Raw genomic sequence first — 25,170 nt, forward strand, 5'->3', positions numbered from 1 at the left:
TAAATTCAGCTTAAGAAATAGCTGGAAATAGCTAATAGAAGTTTACTTAACATATTTCTCTATTGCAAATAATTTTTGTCTTATGATTAATTTTCATATTTTTTCCGTTAATGCTTTTTATTACATGTATTACATATTTCAAATATGTAATATTAAAAAAAAACTGCTAAATCTGTCAAAATTTGCTGCTTTGCTGTTGGTGGGTGTATTAAAGTTGGAAAAGTAAACTGGGCAGAAAAAGGGCAGCAAATTGTGTTTGGCAGTTGCCACATAAATAAATAAATAATTTTCTAATAAAATTAAAAGCTCAGCTTTGAGATTCACCTACCTTTGCCATAATCGCACACAAACAAAATCCGCCTGTGAGAAGTTTTTACAAAAGCAAAAGAAAACACCAAAAGCCGTCGGCCTTTTGGCGGCTTGGGAGCTTTACTTGTTGTTGTTTTTGCTTTTTGTCTTGTCTCTGCTGCGACGGCTGCTGCGCTGCTGCTGCTGTGGTTAAGGCGCGCTGCTTTTTTTCACGTGCTTTCAAGCACTCTGCTTGCTGTTGTTGTAATAATTGTTCCGTTTGGCGCCAGCAAAACTTTGTGGTTAAGTCAAAATTGCCAAAAACAAAATTCGACATTTTGTTTTTGGCAATTTTGACTTAACCACAAAGTTTTGCTGGATAGATAATGATCAATAATTTGTCCAAAGTAGAGCGTAGATTATTTGTTCGCTTATTATTCATTTACTTTGCACGCGACGCACACTTTCAACGCGTTTTTTCGTAAATTGTAACGGTAAAATCCTCGCGGCTTTAACATCCACACATAAACTAACACACACGACGACAGTTACTTACCGAAGCACACGCACAAAGCAGAGTTTAAAAATGTTCGAGAAGCGCAGTTGTAAATCGAACAATTAGTTATTAGTTTGGTGTATTATATTTAATAAACGCTGCAATTATACTTATTGCCATAAAATCAATAAGTATAATTGCAGCGTTTATTAAATATAATACACCAAACTAATAACTAATTGTTCGATTTACAGCTGCGCGTTCAAAGTGTGTATTTTATGTTTATCTGCATGCTGCATGCAAAAATTTCTTGTACAATTTGAACGTTGCGTGCGCACGTCCTACGAAGAAAACGATTCGCCCGAAACTGAAGAAACAGCGTCAGCCAACCGATTGGAAGGCGCAAAAGTGCGATTTTTCGGAGTTGTGCGTATGCGCCAAATTTGCCACTACGAAAAAATACTGCAGGCATATGCAATACCAAAAGCGGTCACACATACGTGCGACGTTGTACCTACAGACTACAGCTTTTTTTGTAGCATATATTATAAATTTGTAAGATACTAATTATTTAGTTTAATAATGTACATTTATTTTTTATTATACCATTAGCATTCAAATAAGCCCTTTATACATTTAATACGATGTTCCGCACATTGCTTGGTTGGTCACACTGCTACAGCATGCAATCATAACCAACTGCAATCGCTGCATTTAAATGAAATACGCTCTTCTCACAGTTTGGTATTCTCATATGTATTACAATTAAAGCCGTTTAATTAACTAAATAATGTTGGGTTATAAGCAAGGCTTGCTTCGTAGGCAATATGATAACTCTATTCCCATTAACGGACAGGCACCCAACTTTCCAAAACTTCTCCGTACTTCTTGCGATCTACAAAAAGCAGAGGGATAAATATCATATGGTACATTATTAACCAAAATATAACTCACTTGTCTTGGGAAAATCGTCAGGATGCAGCTCAATATAATGCCGAAGGACCGCATCACGTTTGGCCACATATTGGTCGCGCTTGTTGTCAAAATACGAGCCCAGAGCCCCGCCAAGCAAGGTGAATGCAATGTGCTTCTGAATACCTACATTGCAAATTGGAATATTGCTTAAATCGAGCAAAAACAATGTTACGTCACATCGAGCACAACTTACCAGAGAACACTGGTTTACGGAAGCCCCAGTTGACAAACAAGGCAACACCAAAGCCGGCCACAGCACCAGCGATTGGATTCCATATGGGAGCCAAAAATGTTGGCTGCCGATTGCCTTTATTTGTTAATAATTCCAATGGATCGTTCACTGGCGACGAATTCATGTTGACAAATTCTAGATGTAAAAAAACAATGTGACCGGGCGAATAAAAATAATAATACAACCTCAACGTAGATTGTCAGCTGTTTGTCCCAGTCTATCGGTATTCGATACTTTATCGATATTAAGTAAAACATGGCGGTGTTGTATGTTTTTCATTTATTATACGTTAAATTTCAAATTTGTTTTACAATAGTATGCATGTATATATTTGTAGTACACAATTACAATAAACGGCGTTGCGTGTAGCAAGCAAAGGCAATTCAAACTGTTTGTGTAAGGCACAAAAGCTGCTTGTAAACTGTAAACTTCAAGGCAAGTTTGTTGTAATGGCTATTTAAAGTTGTTAGCAAAAATTTGACTTTTTTGTGAGTCCCCTACATTAAAAATTCATTTATAAACATCGAAAGCGCAATTAAATACGTAAATAGGCACAATTACATTAAATATTCAGCTTATTAAGCCATAATTTACAGCTTTTTTAAATACATATATATATATTATTAGTTGTATGAGTTTGCTGTTTCAGATTAAAACCAAATGAACTGATAAGGCAAAAACGGTTTATTTGAAATGATGACATTAAAGCTACTTATAAAGAAAAGTTCGGCACAAATTTTGCATTAAACAATAAAAAAATCATGTTTTTTTCAAAAAACCATCGAAAAAATGTTGTAAATGAAACAAAAACTAAAATAAACTTAACTAGACAAATGATTAAACTTAAAATTGATTGCGTTTGTTTTTGATTTTAGTTTTGCTTTTTTTTTTGTTTGAAAATTGTACTTAAAGTTAAACAAGATCATCAATTAGTTAAACATAACTTTTGTTTTGTTGTGTAGTGTTGTGTTGTGGGGTGTGTGTGTGTGTTGCGTATTTTAAAAAAATGTATTGCATAAAAGTTGTTTAAAACTTGCCCTACATACTCTAATGGTACTTTAAGTGGTAAATAGTATATAGAGTTAGGCATCATATAGTAGTACATATATAGTATTATTTAATTCTTGTTTTCGCTATCTTTTAAAGCAATTCGCAATGACACAAAGGTAGCACTTGAAATAGACTTGAACAACATATTTTGCCAAAGGGCACATACATATAATATTATTATCATATAATATTGGTTGCATCATATAGAGCGATTGATGTTCATCTTTGTTTTAGTTGAATTTTGTATTTGTTGTTGCATAAGGAATGACATTCGCGTTGAAAATCATATATGATAAACTAGAAATTAGATAAGTATGTTTATTGGGCGAGAGGCGGGTTGAGTAGCTGTTTCTACAGATATCTATATATATTATATATATATATGTGTGTAATATATAAATCTGTGTATAATATATTCTTTATATATAAGGCATGTACACGCGCACACATTTTTAGTTCATATTCCTTTAGGTTTTTTTCCTTCCCTTTTCACGCTTTCTCCTTTTCTCTACTTTGCTCTACGTCTTTTACATAGTTTTTAGTTTTTCTGTTTTTTCTCTTAACTCCAAAGCTTTCTCTGCGTGTATTGGACTTTCTTTTCCACTAAATCCCATCATCATTTATAGTTCTATTTAGTTAGTTAGTTTAGTTAGGTGTTTCTTGTTGTTAGTTTTGTTTTTGTTTTTGTCTTTAGGATACAGAGCTAATCGCATTATGCGGCGATCCCATTTGTGTGAGAACCTTGTCCAACCATTGCAGCGGCCCATGCAGATGGATCTCGATCCAACAGGGTGTTGAAGTCACATCCTGTCGATGGTATTCAGCACCCCAGCCCTTCACAAAGGACATGCGGATTGTGCACATTTTTGTCAGCTCGTAGACGGCCTCGAAGCCATTGTTCACCGATTGCGAGAGCAGTTGAGCAAATTCCTGATTGTTGAAGATCTTTAATGAACATCCCGGGGGGATTTTGCACACGGTGCTCGGATGGAAGCCGTGATGATAATTGCAGTTGCGCGACTGCACGAATATGGCGGAATCGGACAAGCACTCGGCATAAACCTCGCCGGTCACGTAGTACAGATGAACGCCTTTTCCTGGAGAGCAGAAAGTGAAAGTTAAGTATTTGCATTTTTCAACTTTTTAAAAAATAAATATTGAGTGTTAATATATGGTATATTCTTAAACAAAAAAGTAATAGAATTTCATTATGAGTAAATAAGTTTATAAATAGTGGAAGTTAAATTTTTGAACTATCAAAATTCTTATAAATTAAATATTGGGTCATAATATAAATACTCAAATATAGAAGTAGTAGGATTTCATTATGAGTAAACAAGTTTTTAAATAAGTACAGTATTAAAAGAATACTAAATTGCAAATAAAAATACTAAATATTGATAAATCCATCTAGCTCACCTATATGACGGCGTGTATTCTCGATGGTACTGTTGCGATTCACATTGCTCAGCTGACCGAGACAGCAGCGATCAGAGTTATTGGATGGATTCGTGAAGCCATCGACAATGACCGAATTGTTGTTGCAGTGAAATACCTCGCCGACCCGACAGTTCAGCTCGTAGTAGGCAATGGAGGCCCAAAACGCTGGCTCCGAGTAGCTGACCTGCGCCACATCGCCCATCTGGGCATCAAGCATTTGTGTGCCATCGTTCGGATTGTTGGAGTTGCCATCCTCGGATGGACTGTAGGCGGGCGGCGGTGTGCCCGCCAGACTGTTGTACGGTGAATTGGGATTGGAGTTAACCGAACTGGGACTGCCCACCGATGTGTTGCTATTGCTGAGACTGTGCGAATTGAAGCCACTGTTCGAGTAGCTAACATTATGCGGCATGCTCGGCTCGGCCATCTGATTGAACTGCAGCATCGAGTGGCCGGGGGCGAACTCGGAGTGACGTGGCACGAGCACGGGGGGCAAGACGGGACTCTCGACACGCTTGTAGTGATAGGGATTGATGCAGACCTCCTTCTGTTTGGCGCTGAACGGATATTGGCATAATTCGAGCGGTTTCAGTTCGTGATGCGACTGCAGATCGGGCCAGCGCCAAACGCGGCAATAGATCACATGTGGCAGACCCTTGCGATGAGAGACCTGAAGTGGGTAAATTAGGTGATTAATATATCATTCCTTTATTGGATTATATATTAAGTATATTACTAAGTCTATCACAAGTATACACTTTTATAATTAGTGCATCTGGCTCAGTTCATAACTCTTTATAAGTATTTTAAGTACTTATTTAAAGCCCAGCATTTCTTTGGTTTATTTTTAGAACATATTTTAATAAATTTGTACTACATCTGATAATAAAGCGGAACAGGTCTTAAACATTTCATTTGTTTGTATAGAAAATATTGTCATATAGAGATGAAGTTATTTATTGTAATATAATAGTGGATAAATAATATATTTATATTATATCAGAATGGCTTATATTTGTCATCTAGAAAATATTGTCACTTATAGAGGAATTTATTTATCGTAATATAATAGTGGATATATAATATATTTATATTACTTTTTATCCCAAAAAAAGGTTAGAATGATTTGTATTACGCATTTAGTATATTAATTCATGTATAACAATTACTGTAGCCATTTTAGTTAGGCTTTATTTAACATTATTTTTCACTTTCATATCAAATTTGTATGGCTTTCAGCATACTTCATTTTTAATTTAATTTAATTTATAGTGAAGCTAAAATAATACATTTATTTTATTATATTTTCTATTTTCTCTCCACTTACTTTTAGTTTAATTATATTTCATGGCATACATTGTCCCTTTCTTTTGCTGTCGGACTATATTCAGATGATCTTTAATGTTTAACTGTTTATCACGAATTCTCATCTACACAATTTTAGTTAGTCTTTACTATTCCACTATTTCTATCATTGAAGAGTTCTGCATTCTCTCTAGCTTACATTTTTAGGTATTATCACTTATATATAATATAATTTTGTAATTGTGCTCTTCTCTCAAATGTATATATTTCATATATATATTTTGTCAGTCTCTCCTCCAATTTCCTTATTTTATTGTCACTTAATGACACGCTGTTGTTTTAGTAGTAGTGTAATTTACCTGTAATCGTCCGTCTAATGATCGTGGTATGGTCACACACTTCGATGGCTGACCGGGGCAGGATAGGGCACGTTCGAGCTCCTCGATGGCGCCTTTGCGTTTCTTTAGCTTCTTGACCAAACTGTCGACAGCCTTCTCGGCCCATTTCTCCTCCTCGTCGCCCTGCTTCCAGCCCAATAGTTTCTTCACCGCCGGCGATTGGAATGAGAATAATGTGCCCAATGTGGACATCGCGCTGCTTGTGTTCGACTCAACATCATCGGTGTCCATTCTGTTGCTGTTACTGTTGTTGTTACTGCAGTTGGTGTTGTTGTTGTTGTTGTTGTTATTGCTGCTGCCGCTGTTGTGTATAATATTGTTGTTGTTGTTGCTGTGCGGATGATGATTGCTTTGGGGTGGAGTTACCCGATAACCGGTATAGCTATCAGCAGGCGGATAGTCTATAAAGAAAGAAGAGAAACGCAACATACGAGTCAAATATACGTGCACACATTTATCAATCTATCAATATATCTAGTATACACATATATACGTGCATAAGCTTAGATTATTGGCTTAAGCAACGCCCCCCCAACTACAACAACAAGTTGGCCATGTGCCCAGCTTCAAATGAAGTCGTCGTTTGTTTTCGGTTTGCTATCGATTCTTGCTGCTGTTGTTGTTGTTGTTGCTGTTGTCGCCTGTCTGTGCACAAATCATGCTTAACTCCTCCCCATATATACATATATATTCGTTGGCTCTGTGCGATCATCAAGGTCAGCGTCCATTGCATGCAAATCGATCGAGATCGAATCCCCGCTACGTAAAATTCAATTTTATTGATTTCAATACAAATAAAAAAAAAAAAAACTTAATAAAATCAATAATGCCATCGTCATGCCAAAGTGCTAACAATTAAATATGTAGTATCAATATCTGATTAATAATAATTCAATTTCATGTGAAATTATTTTATTTTTTATCTCGCGTTGACTGACGTAACTCACACATAGACACAGTTTTAAATCGTGCCACAGTGGTAAGAATATCACCAAAATGGCAGATGATAACGGTTAAAATTATTGTAGAGATATTCATAGATATCGAAAATAATTTATTACTCTTTTATTTTCAATTGATTGTGTAGAGATAACACTTAATATTCGCAAATCAAAGTTAATTGAAATGTTTGCTAATTATTAAATGTTTTCACAATTTACGCTAGAGATACAAAGATATTTTAATTGCTTGATTTGCATCAATAACAAAATTCTCAGAAAAGCTGTAATTCTGTTTGTATTTTTTTATTTATATTTTTTGTTGTGCATTTACTGTGAAATAAATGCGAATTTAGGTGATTTGAGATTAGTCAGCGACTTATTGCATTTCGCACTTGAGTTAAAGAAACTGTTAACTGGCATTTCTCGAGCATTAAATTAATTTGTGAATGAGCTAACCGCTGCGAGTGTGGGTGAATCATTCAACAGCATTCGCATTTAGAGCACTCAAAGAAGCAATAAATGAATTAAATTATTAACTAAAGTTTGTCGCGAGAAAATGTTCAATTGTTTGACGATGAATACTAGTTGAAACTAAATCGCGAAAATATGTAGTTTTCAAAAGAAAAGTAAAAGAAATGAACAAATTAAACAATGATGAAAATAATAAACTTTTCAATTGTTTTTAATTTTGCAAATATTTATATTCAAGAGGTACTTTCAATTCATTAAAATATTGGACAAAAATATTGTAATTATATTTTATAAATTCTAGAATTTTTTTTCTGTTTTGTGACAGTGTGCACAGCGAGTGGCGAGTGCATTAATGATCAGTGCACATCATAATTAGCACAAAACAGAGATAACACCACATTCAATTGGTTGCTGCAACTTGTCAGTTGTTGCTTACCCTCGCGACCTGCCCCACCTGCCACCACCAGGTGCCGCCATCTACTCTAACCGCATAACGGTAAAGACAACAATTCAATTTCAATTATGACATTTCAATGCGAACAACAAATTGCTGGAAAAACTTCGACCAGCGCTCTTTCGTTTTGTTGATTAAATTTTTTTTAAAGTGACAAAATCTAATTGAAAGAAAAATTTGTTGTAGCAATTAATTTGCCGCTTTATGTAGCTGAGATGAGAAACAAGAAAGGAGGAGGAGGAGGGGAGGAGAAGGTGGTGGCAACAAGGGTGTGGTGGGCGGTCGGTCGGTCGATGTGAGGCAGGCTTATTCAAATCCAATTTCAAAACCAATTAAATACCGACAATAAATCAACAAGTGCAACATATGTGGCACCTCCTAACACGCCTGCCACACACACACACACACACACACACACACACTGTATTTTCTAACTTTTTTCTGGCCAAATTAGCCGCAACGCGAATTAATTTTCCAACTATTTTTGTGGCCTACGCGGGGCGTTGCCTGCACATTTTGTTGTCTGTTGACAATTTGTTTGGTTGCTGCCACATTTTCAGCCGCCCCACAAGTCAACCAGCAACACCTCAGGCCACAGGCAACTTCCCTCTCCCCCTCCCCTTCCCTCTGTGTGTAATTATCGCTGTATTTGACCAGCTGGCTGAGCCCCAAATTGGAGCTCCGATTGATTGCGGGGTAAGCATTCAAATTTTGGAATAATAACCCTCATACCCTTACCCCTCACCGACAGAGGGTTGTGTTGTGTTGTGTTTACAGTGTTCTGCAGGTTGGGGCTTTGCACTTTTATTGACGTAGATGATGCTCTATGGATATTTCCAATGAACTGACCGCAGCTGTGGTTGGGGATTTTCTATACAAATATGTGCCTTAGAAATACCTTAAGAACAAGGAATTATTTGTTAAAGCACTGAAACAACAAATAGGGGAAATATCTTTCGGGAGTTTACAATCCCCCTATAAGTTTTTAAAAATGATTGTCTTGCGATTTGTGTGGATTTTTATTGTATTTTCATTGTAAACATTTATGAATCCATGAAATTTTTTGATGTTTAAGGCTTTTGTGTTGATTAGTTTTAAATCATGGCTAAATGATAATAAAAAGAATTCCATTTTATTAAACTCTTAATATTAATAGTTAAAGCTAATCATTTCTTAGAAAATCTCAAACATACATATTTTTCTAGTCAAAAAAAGCATTTTATAAGAATTCGTACTCTTCCACTGTTACTAAGAATTAATGTGAATAGTTAAAATAAAATTCCTTAGTTAAGTTCTTTAATGGAATCCTTAAGCTAGATTACTTAAAATTACAGCGCAATACGACATTTAATTTATCAATGGGAATCTTAATGGAGTATAAATGCTAGTTCAAGACCCTTTATTGGCGTTTTATAGAAATTGAACAACAATTTTAATGAGACATGACGACAATGATACGCTCATCGATACAATAATTCCAAAATGATACGACTACAAAAATTAAATTGCAATAAACGTTAAATGCAATTACAAATTAAACGTCTGATCGATAAAATGCGTGACAATAGTTCTAAAGGGGAATCAGTGGAGAGCATCGAGGCTGCTGCCAGGAAGCCCAAAGTCAACTAAAGTTGATCATAACTCAGGAACGCAGTAAAGTGAAGTGAAGGAAAAACCCCAGAAGGAGTTAGGGGAGCAACAGTTGTTCAGTATGAAAGTCACGCATTCGCGCATGCGTATCATATAATTCCAATCAATAATCAATCATAAATGCTGCAATGACAATAAAGCGTAAATCAAGAGGGTGCACACCAGGTAGAGAGCGCGATATCAGAAGCCGAAGTCGAAGCAGAAATAAAAGAAGTAGAAGAACGATAGCAAACTGCAGTAGCGAGAGAGTTGTTGACTTATCGCCAGGCGCTTCCGTTGCCATTGAAAATGAAAACGTAAAAACAACAAAAAAAAAAAAGAAAGAAAAGGAGAAACAACAAAAATACATGAAAGCTTACTTCGAGGTTCCACGACTGTGAAATACCCGATATACTCCTTTGAAGAAAATAATATAAAACGATGTAACTGCAATAGCTTTAAAGTTTAATTTTCTATCTATCCATTAGAATAGTTGAGAAATCAATCAATATTTTTATTGTTTCTTAAAATAGGATAATCGAACTTTTAATTTTTGAATGTCTGCATAATCCAATCGATAAAGAAACCATTGAGATCACTGTTTTTATTATGTATTTTTAACTTGCAGTCGCTATCTTATTATTAATAGGAATGGGAAGAAATAAAACGTTATCTACTGCAATTGAATTTTACTAATTGAAAATTATCCCATTAGAAGATAGTTTTTAGAAATTATTTAGAATGCTGTTCTAATTGTATAGCTTTAAAATATAATCATAATTCTTCATAAGAATAAATCGTTAAGCGTAAAGATTAGAGATTAATTATCGTCATAAGTCTTCGATTGTCAATAAATCATAATACCCCTTTATTATAATGCATAGGGGACATAAAAAGAGAGAAGAGGACCTGTGGGGACATGTGTTTAAAAATAAACAAATAATGCAAGGCATTGGTAATGGCAATGGCAATGGATGATAAATTACAAGACTCTAAAAAAGCAAAACTTTTTGATCGAGCAAATAAAAAAAAACAAGAACAACGTACACATGTTGAACGCAGCAATTGACGGAGATATTCACGATCTGATGGTTTGGTGTTTGGTTCTGCTCTCTCCTCGTTTATGGCAAAGATTGCAGATATTATTTTTATTTATTTATACTGCACGCACACGCCCAAACACACACACACACACACGCAGTTGGGCTGCAGAAATCAGCATCCAAATGTTATATGAGATCCGGAGACCCTCCACAAAGAGACGACGACAACAGACGAATAAAATGCAGACGGCGACGGCGCGCAGCATTTACATAAATAATACAAATAATTATATATTGACAGTCTTGCATACGCATTCACATTTCGCGTTCAACGAGCTTTTGTTTTTGCAATATTTATTTGTTTTTTAATTGATAAAATATTTGCGTCAAAAATTGTGCACAACAAAATGTAAAGTAATTCAGACGACAATTCGATTGTCCGATAAACACAACTGCACGAAGCGAGCGATCAACGACGAATGCGCTGCGAACGAGCGAGCGAAACGATTGATTGTGTGTGTGAGAAACTGAGTATCAGGGCTGGACTACAAGTCAAAAAGGAGCAAACGCAGCTATCGCATATCCAAGGCAAACAGTATCGATAGATGTTAAGCCTGCTTTCTTAGTTCGTGACGATAGTTGGCGTTTGTGCAGCCCTGGCAACCAGCTAACTGCTGAGTGACGTATTGTGTGGTTGCTGCCTGCCGCCTTGTGTTGTGTCTAAAAAAGCCACAAGCAGCAATAACAACAACAATAACACGAGCAGCCAAGCGCTATACAAACACACACACTCACTCACTCACGCTATAGCATGTTTTTTTTGTTATTTTACTTTAAACAAATCAAATGCTGCGCTATCTGCAAAAGGGTAGGAGCCGCCAGAGGGGGCGTGGGAGGAGGAGGCGTACTGCACGTGAACGCAAAACGTGTGGGCAGCAATCAAACTGTAAACGCAGCCACAGCAAGTGAATGGCGTAGAGGGAAAGAGAAAGAGTGAGAGTGCACTATAAAGCGCCACACTAATCATAAAGTGCAGAGAGAGAACAAGCATCAGAATACAGCAAGTTGTGTGCGTTGCCAACTCTTTCGTCAAATTGCATTCGGGAGTTGCCAGATGCGTTTGTTGTACATTTATGTGAGTGGTGCGGAGTGAGGGCGCCACTTTTAATATTGCCTAGTTTTTATTGCGTGTTTAACACTACTAAACGCGAATTTATAGCCAACATGGGTAACATAACGCAGTTGTCGTAAAAACCGAAAATAGTCATGAAGCGCACCCACCACATACATATACAACAAAACAGCAGCAGCAGCAGCAGCAAACACTAACAACAAACAATAAAAATTTATGCATGCACGCAAATTATACACCACAACACACATATGCAACTCGCACAGGCAGCACTTGCACCCTCCTTAATGGCCGCACGTGCCAAAAGTGCACACAAAAGAATCCTTTTGGCAAACACAACACAACACACACACACACACAAAGAGGGAAAATTAAGTCAATTCTAATTACAAATAATTGACGCGTTAATTGCAAAAGAACACGCCATCTGGCAACCCTGTACAACCCAACCGTAATTGAGCTGTCAACAGTAGCTAAAACAACAAAATAGAGTAGCCACCCTTTCTTCTGTTGCCCACGCCCACGCGTAAACAGCGTTGCCAACTCTTTTGTTTGCAAAGTAAGAACATCAACGCAAAATTGCCAGCAAAAACATGTGCGCAAAAGTGAACTTGCAACTTGCAGCTTGCAGCAAGTGGCGTCCAGTGCAGCGCCATGCAACAATTGTTGCGTGCTCAACTGCCAATCAATGCCAATGACTGACGGAGCCCAGCGACCACCATACAACATCCCTCCCTCCCTCTCTTTCTCTCACACACTCTGGCGCTGCAGCATCCACACGATACGCGCCACACTCGCCTAAATAGCCCATAAATATGTGGAGTATGCTCAGAGCAGACCAACTCACAACTCGCCAAGCTGCAAGTTGCATGCACTGCGCTTGGGGGTTAAACGTGGCCGCGCTTTGTGGCGCCTAATGCGTGCGCCAAAACAAAACGCAAAGAATTCTTAGAAACGCGTCGCCAGATTGTGGAGCAAGAAGCGGGGAGGGAGGACATGCACTCCGAACGGATTAAATGGCACAAACATGGCTAATTACATGTATTTAACACACACTTACACACGCACGCACGGACACACACACATACATATCTGTAGAACAACAAATGTCTGCGGCTTGGAGGCTTGGATGTCGGTGCGTTTGCGCTGTAGTTGGCAACGCGACACAAAACAATGACAAGTACAACAATTATGGTCAAAAGCGGCAGCAGCATTGTCACTAAAACGACAACAGCAACAAGAATTGTTCGAGTTGTGTACTTTTCACAATGATCATTACTAGAAATTCTGCCAGGGATGCATCACAAACTGCAATTGGTAAAGATCAGATTAAAGCTTAAAATTGTGAACTATTATTAAAAAATGCTTGTGTGGGATTTACACAATGTTTAAATATTATTTTAGAACACTTCAGATCGATTTAACTAGATTATTTCTTATCAGAAAACTATCAGAAATCTATCGATCCTATTCTTAAAATTTAACAAAGAAGGATTTTCTTGCTCCTAAACCGAAACTCAAATGAATGAATAAATGGAATATTCGCCATCAATTTGGGGATGAATCTTTAGGAATGTTTTTATTTCGCATGTTATAAGAAAACAGCTTTTCAAATCAATTATTATAATTTTTGCACTTATTCACTTTTTAAGTTTAAAGAATAAAATAAATGTAGTCTAAGAATAACGCTCTAAATTATTCGCATAAACTTTTTGTTGTGTGGAAATTGTGGCATGTTAAATTATCAACATTATATGATAGTAAATTTTATTTAGTTTGAAGCTTAGCACTAATGTGTATATTAAATGGCTGAAATCTTCCTAAGAAATAATTCTTCTTATATTATATGTTAAATTAATCAATTAATTAAATTATATGTCACTTTAAATTTGCTTAAGATCGTAAAGCACAAGACAATAATTCAATATAAAAAGGCGAGTACAAATTTCGCATCGAAAGGTTTAATTTATTATTGTGACAACAAGCTGTGCAACGCAGCCCTGAGCATAGCGCCATTAAAATAGGAGCGGCAATGCAGCGTCTTCCAAGAGACTGTTTGTTTTCATGTTGTCCGCCCCTCAATGCGTTTTCCCCCGCTCTCGTTGGCTCTTGCTTTTCAATCCACAACAACTCCGCATTGTCAATGCGCTTATTTATTAGATTTTAAATGCAATAATTATTAGTTTTATATGGACAATGAAGCGCCAAGTCAAGTGTCGCGCGATCTGAATGCCTGAATAGGCCAACAACACAATAACCACAACCACAACCAGATCGAGACAGACAGTAACAGCAACAGCAACAGAGAGGGAGAGAGAGAGAGAGAGATGGATGCAATGCGTGCGACGCCTTGTGTGGCGCTTGGCCCCGCATGTTGCATTTAAATTTGCCACTCAACAGTAGCTGCCAAACTGTAAAGTCGCTTTAATAGCTTTGCCACAGACCAAATTCATTCAAAGAGGCAACCCACTGTAAATGTATGTGGGTGTTGGCTCCCGATTCCCGACACGACGCAATGCAACGCAACATAACGACGACGTCGACTTCGACTCGATTCGACTCTCTTGACAGTTTAGCGACAGAGATTTATGCGCTGTAATTTCCCACTTTATTACAGTTTAAAGTTGCGTTTTCATAAGTTTTTCCTCGCCGTCTTTAAGACCGCGACCATTTGCCATTTGACTAACTATAAAAAAGCAATAAAAACAACAACAAAAAACGTAGTTTACCATAGCAGATGGTAAAAGCTGCACAATGACTGCCAAATAGCTGTGAACTCTGTGGGCGTTAAGCGTACAGCAACTGGAACAAATTGTAAGACAAAGCGACGTTCATTCAATTCCCTTAACAATTTCAAATGGAAAGTGTCATGTGATTTATCTGGAACTGATAATATCTTACAGTGTATTATATATCATCAGATTTAATTTTACAAATTTGTAAAAAATTACCCTTATTTAATATCGCATATCAAAGTTATCGATAGTCTCAAACCGATAGTCTCTAGAGCCAGCTTTTGCTAATTAAAAAAAGAGTACTCAAGCTTCGACCTTTCGATAAGCTATGCACAGATTTTGAATAAATCCAATGCTCAGGTCTCTGTGCTATGATAAACATCTCTATCAAGCACTTAATAAAGTTGTTTCCAGTCTATGGCATTATAATCATGGTAAGAAGTAAAAAAAAAAATAAATAAATAAAATAAAAACACTAAATCCGATTGCGACAGGGTCTAAAAATAAGTTCAAATGCGTGTTGACAATTTTTTTGTCAGTTCAGTTTTTTGCTTTGTTTTGACTTTTATTTGAGTTTATTTTTTTATTACCAAATGCGAGGATTATCGCGACAAGAAGATCAAGAGCAGCGCCAACAATCGAGAGAAAAATGAAATATATTTCGTTGAGCAAAAGGGGGAAAGCAAGGGAGAATTAGAGGGGGAGGAAACGCCCACTGGCAGAAATCAAACAGAGAAAAACGTAAATCACGCTTTCGATAGATCTAAAAATAGTTGCCGGGAGATAAGAACCCCGCCCCAAAGGCAGTGAAACAAATGAGGGGGGATTACGACTCAGGGCTGCAGCAACGAGCATGCAAATTTTTGTGTATTGCAGAAATCCAATTAATAACATAATTATTTAGGCAAAAAGACAGAGAGCAAGCGAGACCATTATGTGGATCATTTACAAAATGCCGCTAAAAGTCGTTAGGTTGCTGGCAACTTGCAACCTGATGCGTAGGCTGTGCCGCCTTTTTGAGGCTCAGCTCAGCTGGTTAGCTGGTTTATAATCATGCAGTACCAAACATGCAACACAAGCGGCATGCACCACTTCTTTCGCGTATGCAAATTTGAATACCCGTCATCCATAAGATGGAAGGTATTACAAGATAGTGCCATTTCTTTTTTAGAGGAATTACAAAGAAAACGAAAGAACTAAAGAACTAAGCCAAAAACTCGCTGAGCGCACACTTTGGATTTCCTTGTTTTTACTTAACGGACTCACAGTAAATAAAAATCGAATTTACTGACCGATTTTTCTCTTCTTAATATCCTTTCACTTACTATTTTAAAGTCCCAATTGAGCTCTTTAAACGATGAGTTTAAAAATTTAATTTCGACACACTTTTTAATAATTATATGCTGAATGAATTCTGAAAATTTCAGTCTGGAATCTTTTCAGAAACCAATCTTATATGGGGACGATTAAGATGATCCATCTAGTGTTTTTTTTTATGTGTAGCTGGTATTACACAGTCGAGCACACTCGACTGCAGCTTTCTTACATGTATCTTATGTTTTGTGTTGTGAGCTGCCTTTTTCGAAATTGAAATATTGACTTTGCGCACTTAATTTTCGCAGCGTGGCAAATTGTGAATTGCCCAATCAAGCGAGCCATGCGAGTATGAGTGTGTGTGTGCAACACTGTCGAACTCCATATATTAAAACAATATGTGTGTGCAACATAAATTAGAATAACCGTTGAGTCGTAAAACAAAAAGGAACATTACATACGACTATGCTCATTGCTCCAAGGGGCACAGATTGCAGATTGTAGGCGATAGCGGCGGTGGCGTGGGAGTGGGCGTGGATCATTTGAGGACTGGAGGCAGTTTCGGTCAACACAAACACAAACACACACATATACAGAGACTAACCATCAACACAAAAGCCCAAAATGCAAATCGAAGGCGTCAGTCTGGAGACTTCAGTTTTGAGTCTCTCGAGACTTTACAACAACTCACTTTACGTAGTTTATTCTAAAAAAATGATTTATGTTCTTTGCTTTATGATTTATTGTTGCAACCAGTAGAAAAAATAGTTGAAAGATTTAAATTGAGTTGGCCTATGAAATTAACTAATAAAAAATAAATCGAAAAATCATGCAAAATAAGCCTTTTCTAGGTTGACTTGAATACAAAAAGCAAATAAACAACATTTTTCTAACCTTAGCAGTAAACTTTTCTAAAGTATTCAAAAAATCTACTTTACGCTTTTATATTTACATGGTGTTCAATTTACGGAAGATATTAGAAAAAAGCGCTACACATTTTTTTTTTGTATAAATTAAATCTTACAAAAATTTGTAATCCAATCCTATCTGTTTAGTATTATTTTTAAGGTATTCTATTAACACAATTTACTTTTAAATTTAAAAGAATATGTATCCATAAAATACACCCAACTTTTCGACATTGTCGATAAATATAATCTTATAAAAAGTTTTTTATTCTCTAACAGTTAATTAAAATTAATTTAAAATAACACAAATACTAGTACATAATTAACTTAATAAAATGAATCAATAAAACCGACTTTTAAAATCAAAAAGTCTTAATCTTTAAGCTACGTTCATAATAACACCTTTACATAATTAACAATTGGAATACTAATAGAATCTAATGTCTAGATTAATGTGATTCCCAGAAGCTCATAATCTACTTGACTGATTTTCAGAGATCATTTCAAATAGCCGAGAGATGTTATCAGCTTGAAGCATAAGATTGAGTGAGAGGAGATTCTATAGAAACAGCCTTAAAGCGGTTTTTACCATGCATGATGCAGCAGATTTCAAATATGCCTCAAGCTTATATTTTGCTTGCCATTCTCTTCGCTATGCTCACTTGGGCAAATGCTCAGAGACTGCAATTACAACAACAAAGTCAAGAAGGAGAGCAGCGTTGCCAATGTGTTGGGAAAAAGCTACGCAGAAAGCAAATGCAGCACACACACATACTCCTACACAACCCAACAAACGCAAAGTGTATGGAATTGAGTGCAAGTCTTGTGTCTTGGGTTGCGCTTCAGTTACCTTCGACAAAGGAAAAAGCAGCGATGCCAATGTTGACGCTGACGTTGACCGCGACTGAACGGCGTCTAACGGCATAGCGAAGGCAATTTGTTTGTGTGCGTTTGAGGTGATGTTGTTGCTGCCGCCGTTGACTGAATGCTTTGAGCGCGCGCTGATAACAACAACAAAGCGTAGTGTGAAGAGCAGCACAATAAAGGCAGCGCTGCGTAGATAAGCGACACACACATGCATAAAGTAAAGTAAATGCATAGAAAATATTAAAAAAAAAAAAAAAGGCAAAACGAAGAGCAGTATGTGATGAAATTGATAACAGAATGCGAGTTAGCAGCATTTTTTTAGTCTTATGATAACAGTTTGTTTGAGCAGAGCTAAATGACTATACAAGGAAACACAGAGAGTCTGAGCGAGAGAGAGCACGTAGATAAATTAGCGTCTCTTTGTGCGGCGCTCTCTTTCTGACTCACTAGAGCGATAGATGGTCGAAAGTTCGCTTAAATTCGATTAATCATCGAATCATCATAAAAAACGTTCGTTTATTTGCGATTTGTTTGTGTGTGACTCAATATAAGATTTGTTGTTAAATCTGTGCGCGCCCAAATACAAAATACAAAAAAAACAAATATACTAAATACTTAATACTAATCCGCACCTGTGCTGCTTTTGCTGTTGGCAGCGCAGCAGCAGCAACCGCATTCAAGTGGATTTCGTTGAAAAGAAATGTCAGAAATTTTGTGTAAGCGACATTCAAGTATTTTCAAAACATAATAAAAATTTGATTTTATTGTGTGTATTTATAATTGTTTTCAATTTCTTATTTGACTTTTTTTAGTTCAATTAATGGCGCGCGCAGCACACGAACACACACATACGCGCATATATTGCAGCATAAACTGACGAGAGGCTGAGAATAAAACGTAATCCCTGCAGAGCAAGCAAGAGGAATAACAGCAACAACAATAACGCCAGCAGCATATACAAAAACAACAACAACGGAGGCGACGACGACGCCAGCCAAGTCTCTTTCGGCAGCAGCGCGGCAGCAGCAGCAGAAGAAAAAAATTTTTTCTTTCAGGCAGCCAAACGTAATTGCACTGAGATACTGTGCTTGATTTTTGCCATTGGAAATGCACATAAAACAATTAGATTGCTACTCACGCGTACAATTTAACACTTGTGGTCTGCTTTAGTGGACAGTTTGTTTACTTTAATGCACCATAACTATGTGAATTTTGTTATTTATTTTAAATTGTTTATCATGAAATGCACACAACACGACGACGACGACAACGAACGACGAGCGACCGACGACAGACACGAAGTGTCTACGGCTAACTGGCTGCGTTTTACAACACTGCAGCGCTGCCATTTCCATTGTTAGCTACATAATTTAATTCATTTAATTAAACAAGTTTAATAATTTATGGTGGATGTTAAATAGTTACATTTTTAATAAAATATAATTTATATATGTTGCCAGTTGTTTATTTCCCATATCGCAATCGGTACTAAAAAATTAAATATTAGCTGGCAGCACCGATAGTTTAAAATAATCGCAAGGGGTAAATTTTTAGAGCGATAGGGAAATTTTTGTGGTGTTTGAATCATCAACATCGGTTACTTCATTCTGAAGTAAAAGAGAGTATAAATAAATAATATAATTAATTAATTAATATTGTGTTTATTGTATTAGATATTACTCATTTATCAAGTTCAAATTCCTCGTTGCTTTTGTCAGGAAAACATAAAATTCTAGTCAACGTTGACATCGTAAAAGTGATTTGCTTTTTCTGATGCATTGTAGGGTTTGAGGGATTATAACTCTCAAAGTTGAAAGCAACACGTCCAGCTACACAAGACAATAAAGTCAAAAGATGAGAGCTTGATCCTTTGAGTGCAAGTTCCTCGCATAAACTCTGTATAAACCAGCTTCCATCAAGGGTGTTGCGCCATGAACAAAATCCCGGTAGAGTGGAGAAAGCGATCAAGAAATCCTTACACATGGGCATGCGACAGCACATAAACGATGAAGTTTCGTTGTCCATCATTTCGGGCTGTAGCAGCGGATAGCCAGGATCTGTACGGTCTCCCTGACAGGCCTGAATAAAAAATAATTTCGGTTTGCCAGCCAACGTTGGACATTTGTCTTCGGCAAAAGGTCGCCAAATATCCTCGACAGAATACAACGCATCCCTGGCATGAATATATCCATTTTTACCATGTGAAAGTATCGCTATCCAAACACAGTCGTATTCTGAGTGATCTCGCGCTGCCGTCTTTTTGATCTTACTCAAAATATCCTTTTTGGTATAGTCCATATATTCGCGAACTTTGAAACCCAAACGTTGTAGTTCCTTTTCGAGTCGCTCACTATCCATATGCGTTCCCATTCGGGGACTTAAGTTGATATCGTCAAAGTGCTCATTATTAAAAATTAATGCTTTGCCACGATATTTATGCGTCATTTTGTATGTGACAGAAACTATATCCGCTATAATTCCGGAGTCACATCCACTTCTTTTCCTGACGTTTGTCATTTCTGAATATTATAGGTAATTTACATCCGTACTCTTTAAGCTTTGATTTATATCTGAAATCCTATTGTACTTGCAATGCTAATGACGAGTTAATAAAATCGCGTTTGTATAATGTATTTTTAAATATAAGTTGAGTGCGGATTTTAGTTCTGACCGCAAAATATTGATAAAAAGTCATTACAATTTGAGTTAATTGTTATTATTTCTTAAAATGTTAATAACTCTTCATTATATTCTAGTTTGTAGATCAGAATTTAGTTCTTAGTAACAGTAATAAATTATCGTGAATAGTTGAGATAAATCTGATAATTTCCCTAACCGTTTATTTTAAGGCGCCATTTAGTGCGATTGCCTGAATTCCGTTGCCGCTAATATCGATACTCTCACACATGATAACAGCTTTATCGATACTCGGAAATTGCAATTGTTAATTTCGATAACATCGCTGTTGTTTGGTTCAGCTGCATTTGCCGCATTTATTTACTAATTTGTTTTTGCCTAATTTATTTAACTGTTACGAAATTACTCTGCAGCCACAAAATGCAGGAGTGCCCTTACGCCGAGAAATGCTATCGTAAGAATCCTATACACTTCAAGGAATACAAACATGCTCATCGTAAGTGCTGAAATAATTTCGCAATTTTTTTGCAAGTGATTTTAATAAATTTTGACTGTTTTCAATTAGTGGATGCAATTTATGCCAAGGGCTGTGCTGCGGGCAGCGCAGAATACGATATACCAAGCAAATATTCCAATGAACTCATCAATCAACAACTCAAACTGCTGGAGAAGCTGTTTCCCAAGGCGGCCAAAGAGACGGCTGCTCCTGAGAAGCCAGCGAAACCATCAGTCGCTTTAGTAGCTCCTTCATCAGCTCCTCCAGCCTGCTCAAAGCCAGTGCCAAAGGAGCTGCCAACTGCCAGCACAAGTCGTGCTGCTGACAACTCAAATCTCGCCAAGAAACAAAAGCTGAGTGAACGCAATATACGCGATTACATTCCCGTCGTTGTGGAGAAGGGACGCATGGCAGCTAAGTTAGAACGTGCCGCGCCCTACAACATGTTTCTCACCGCCATCACAGACTCAAAGCCAACGCACCAGGAGCCGCTCAGCATCACATTGCAAGAGATACTCGACGAAAGTCTGGGTGAGATTGAATCTAGTGTGCAAATCAACTTTATGATTGACATTGGCTGGCTACTAGGACACTATTACTTTGCTGGCATACTGTAAGTCCACATATTCCCCTTCACTCTTCACACTTCAATGCATACAAATCCATTTGTAGCGATAAACCTTTGCTTGTGCTCTATGGCGATGAATCCCCGGAACTGCTGAGCATTGGCAAATTCAAGCCACAAGTGACCGCCATCAGGGTAAAGATGCCCACACCGTTTGCCACCTCACACACCAAGCTGATGCTGCTTGGCTACGCAGATGGCGGAATGCGCGTTGTCATCTCCACAGCAAATTTATACGAAGATGATTGGCATAATCGCACGCAGGGTTTGTGGATTAGTCCTTTGTTGCCCGCCCTACCCGAAGATGCGGATACCTCGGCGGGCGAAAGTCCAACGGGTTTCAAGCAGGATCTCATGCTTTATCTAGTGGAATACAAGCTGTCGCAACTGCAACCTTGGATTGCGCGTCTGCGCAAAAGCGATTGCAGCGCCGTCAAGTAAATTTAAAGTTTTTAACACTTGCTTCACTTAACTGTTTGTTTCATTAGCGTCTTCTTCATTGGCTCTGTGCCCGGCGGACACCGCGAGAGCGCTGTGCGGGGCCATCCTTGGGGCTGTGCTCGTCTTGGCTCGCTGCTGGCCAAGCATGCCACGCCTATTGATGATCGCATTCCTGTAGTTTGTCAGAGCAGCAGCATTGGAAGCCTGGGAGCTAATGTGCAGGCTTGGATACAACAGGATTTTGTCAACAATCTGCGCAAAGATTCACAACCAGTTGGACGACTGCGTCAAATGCCCGCTTTCAAGATGATCTATCCGAGTTTTGGCAATGTTTCACGCAGTCACGACGGTATGCTTGGAGGCGGGTGTTTGCCCTACGGCAAGAACACCAATGACAAGCAGCCTTGGCTTAAGCAACATCTGCAGCAATGGAAATCGGGCGATCGCCATCGTTCACAAGCCATGCCGCACATTAAGAGCTACACACGCTTCAACCTGGAGGAACAGTGCATCTATTGGTTTGTGCTCACTTCGGCGAATCTCTCGAAAGCCGCCTGGGGCTCGTTTAACAAGAACTCCAACATACAACCGTGTCTGCGTATTGCCAACTATGAGGCGGGTGTTTTGTTCCTGCCCCGATTTGTGGTGCGTTTGATGATTGTTTATAAGTATATATTTTATTTGTAATTATTTGCCTCCCATTTATAGACGGGCGAGGACACATTTCCTTTAGGCAATGCTAGAGATGGCGTGCCTGCTTTTCCCTTGCCCTACGATGTGCCCTTGACGCCCTACGGACCTGATGATACACCTTTCCTAATGGATTATCTACAGGGCTAAAAATTATGTTTTTGAATTTGTTTACTGGTTAAAATACACTCACTATTCTATTCCTTAAACTAACTTGTTTAATTCGGTTAAAATACGCTTAATAGACTTCAGTTTATATATTCTTTTTATTTCAAACTACCGCCAATTGCCTTCTAATTGTTATCGATGCTAGCAGAAAGTTATCGATATTCGGTTTAGTCAGGGAATCACACAAGTGATTAAACTCACTTGTTGCTGACTTTTTGTCAGGCGCTCAACAAATATTCCAATTGCGCATTAATTTGTTATTAAATATATCATTATAAATATCATTCTGAATCCGTTCAAAATACAGGTATGTTAAGAGATTGAACAAAATATTTGTGTTACATTATTAAACATATGTATATTTTACATAAAAATATATGTATATACATGTATTGGTGGTATGTACGTTTATATACCATATTATGTATGTGCATTATACAAATATGACTTTGTAAACATATTTGTATAATGTATGTATACAAATATGGCTCAATAACCGCAAGTCGCAATTGTTACGTTTATTAATGAATATAAACATGGAACCCATTCTGAGTTATTCCATTAATTATTGCAACGATCAGATAAGGTACTTGGATGATTAGTTGAAAAGTTAGATCATTTTCTTTAGTTTTAATCTACTGTTACTCCCTTATTAAACCGACTCTCATCAAGGCACACTTCAATTATTGGAAAAGTAATTAAAATCCCAATCATAACTAAACAACATAATGAATACATTTTTTTTCCAACAGCAAAATGAATACTGAGAGTCTAAATGAGTCTATCGGCGGTTTTCTAAACGATCTAACGCAGGACAAGCTTGATCTTTCCGAATGTATGTATGATACAGTGAAGCCGGGTGCCATGGCTGAGAAATTGAAACGTGCTGCTCCATACAACATGTTTCTCACCGCGATCAGAGACTCGAAACCTACACACGATGAGCCCCTAACCATAACTATGCAAGAGATATTCGATGAAAGTCTGGGTGAGATCGAGACCAGTGTTCAAATTAATTTTGAAATTGAAATCTGTTGGCTATTGGCTTTCTATCATAAAGCGGGCATACTGTAAATATTTATATCAATAGAACAAAATTAGTTTGCATTACTGAAATTAATCGAATTGCAGAGACAAACCATTGCTTGTGTTGTATGGCGCTGCAGATCCGGATTTGGATGAGATTAACAAAGTTAAGTCAAATGTTAATGCAATTCGCATTAAAATGCCACCAGAATATGCAGTATCACATTCAAAAATAATGCTGCTTGGCTATGCGGATGGAACAATGCGTATTGTCATCTCCACGGCGAATTTAACTATGTTCGATTGGCACAATTGCACTCAGAGCTTGTGGATGAGTCCCTTGCTGCCCGCGTTGACAGAGGATGCAGAGCCAACAGCCGGTGAAAGTCCTACGGGTTTTAAGGCCGATTTACTGCGATATCTGGTGGTGTATCAAGTGGAACAACTGGAGCCATGGCTAGAACGCATACGCAAAACGGATTTCAGTGCGATTAAGTGAGTAAACAAAATTGTCATTGTAGTCAACTAACAACTTAATAACTTCCTTTATGGGACTCCCATAGCGTATTTCTGATTACCTCAGTGCCTGGAGCACATGTGCAGCCCGCGCCCTGGGGCTGCACGGCCATTGGAACCGTGCTGGAGCAGCATATGGTGCCCATTGATGATAGCATTCCTATTGTTTGTCAGAGCTGTAGCATTGGTAGCTTGGGATTCACGCCAATGGGTTGGGTGCAGCGTGATTTGTTACGCCATATGCGCAGGAATCGATCACAAGTGAATCGCTTGCGTGGCTTCATCTTCATGCCTTTCAAGATGATACATCCCAGCAAGCGAAATGCTTTGGCAAGTTATGATGGTAATATTAGTCCATATAAACAGGAACTTCACGATCGGCAGTCGTGGCTCACGGCGCATCTGCATCAATGGAAGTCGGACCAACGGCATCGTTCTCAGGCGATGCCTCACAACAAATGCTATGCGAGATTCAACGAGCAGGAACAAAGTCTCTATTGGTTTCTTCTGACATCGGCGAATATCTCAAAAGGCGCTTGGGGACATACGGATAGACATTCGCTGCTGACCATTGCCAACTATGAGGCGGGAGTTTTGTTCCTGCCAAATTTGTGGTTAGTTTAAATAGTGGTAACAATTTAATTCGTTTGCGAAGAAACATTTCCGTTGTGTAGTTCGCGAAATGGTGTTCCACCATTTTCCTTGCCTTACGATGTGCCACTAACACCATATGCAGCGGATGATGTGCCCTCTGTAGGTCAGGCTTGAAACATACATAGCATATGTAAACATAATTAATATTTCACTTATTAATTATTAAAAGTCCAAAAGGAACTCCACTATGTGTGAATTTGTACCAAACTCGCAATGTTATCGATAACAATATGGCGGTA

General features: G+C 37.8%; 5 protein-coding genes across 7 annotated transcripts; 2 read left to right on the forward strand and 3 right to left on the reverse strand.

The window, feature by feature from the left end:
- Window positions 1-1,515: 1,515 nt before the first annotated feature.
- LOC133850159 (NADH dehydrogenase [ubiquinone] 1 subunit C2) lies at window positions 1,516-2,153 on the reverse strand. Its single transcript, XM_062286158.1, has 3 exons — window positions 1,953-2,153; window positions 1,739-1,882; window positions 1,516-1,679 (listed from the first exon to the last, which is right to left on the reverse strand). The coding sequence occupies exons 1-3, from the start codon at window positions 2,113-2,115 to the stop codon at window positions 1,630-1,632; spliced, it is 357 nt and encodes a 118-aa protein (XP_062142142.1). The 5' UTR covers window positions 2,116-2,153; the 3' UTR covers window positions 1,516-1,629.
- A 504-nt stretch (window positions 2,154-2,657) lies between these two features.
- LOC133850156 (protein mothers against dpp) lies at window positions 2,658-18,970 on the reverse strand. Of its 3 annotated transcripts, none has more exons than XM_062286153.1 (4): window positions 18,817-18,970; window positions 6,146-6,585; window positions 4,461-5,151; window positions 2,658-4,138 (listed from the first exon to the last, which is right to left on the reverse strand). In XM_062286153.1, exons 2-4 carry the CDS (start codon window positions 6,413-6,415, stop codon window positions 3,732-3,734), a joined length of 1,368 nt encoding a protein of 455 aa, XP_062142137.1. In that variant the 5' UTR covers window positions 6,416-6,585; window positions 18,817-18,970; the 3' UTR covers window positions 2,658-3,731. The 3 variants fall into 3 exon arrangements, with proteins under 3 accessions (XP_062142137.1, XP_062142138.1, XP_062142136.1); XM_062286154.1 differs by having other exon boundaries at window positions 18,823-18,962; XM_062286152.1 differs by lacking the exon at window positions 18,817-18,970 and adding an exon at window positions 10,727-10,876.
- LOC133850160 (caspase-like) lies at window positions 18,889-20,278 on the reverse strand. Its single transcript, XM_062286159.1, has 2 exons — window positions 19,359-20,278; window positions 18,889-19,285 (listed from the first exon to the last, which is right to left on the reverse strand). The coding sequence occupies exon 1, from the start codon at window positions 20,193-20,195 to the stop codon at window positions 19,359-19,361; it is 837 nt and encodes a 278-aa protein (XP_062142143.1). The 5' UTR covers window positions 20,196-20,278; the 3' UTR covers window positions 18,889-19,285.
- Window positions 20,279-20,618: 340 nt separating this feature from the next.
- LOC133850936 (probable tyrosyl-DNA phosphodiesterase) lies at window positions 20,619-22,776 on the forward strand. The gene is made up of 5 exons (XM_062287197.1): window positions 20,619-20,811; window positions 20,881-21,424; window positions 21,484-21,873; window positions 21,925-22,522; window positions 22,586-22,776. Exons 1-5 carry the CDS (start codon window positions 20,736-20,738, stop codon window positions 22,715-22,717), a joined length of 1,740 nt encoding a protein of 579 aa, XP_062143181.1. The 5' UTR covers window positions 20,619-20,735; the 3' UTR covers window positions 22,718-22,776.
- A 144-nt stretch (window positions 22,777-22,920) lies between these two features.
- On the forward strand, window positions 22,921-24,901 carry LOC133850939 (probable tyrosyl-DNA phosphodiesterase). Its single transcript, XM_062287200.1, has 4 exons — window positions 22,921-23,042; window positions 23,488-23,805; window positions 23,867-24,256; window positions 24,325-24,901. Exons 2-4 carry the CDS (start codon window positions 23,492-23,494, stop codon window positions 24,899-24,901), a joined length of 1,281 nt encoding a protein of 426 aa, XP_062143184.1. The 5' UTR covers window positions 22,921-23,042; window positions 23,488-23,491.
- The last annotated feature ends 269 nt before the right edge of the window (window positions 24,902-25,170 follow it).

This window comes from Drosophila sulfurigaster, chromosome 2L (genome assembly GCF_023558435.1).
Source record: "Drosophila sulfurigaster albostrigata strain 15112-1811.04 chromosome 2L, ASM2355843v2, whole genome shotgun sequence".
NCBI classification, from domain to species: Eukaryota; Metazoa; Arthropoda; class Insecta; order Diptera; family Drosophilidae; genus Drosophila; species Drosophila sulfurigaster.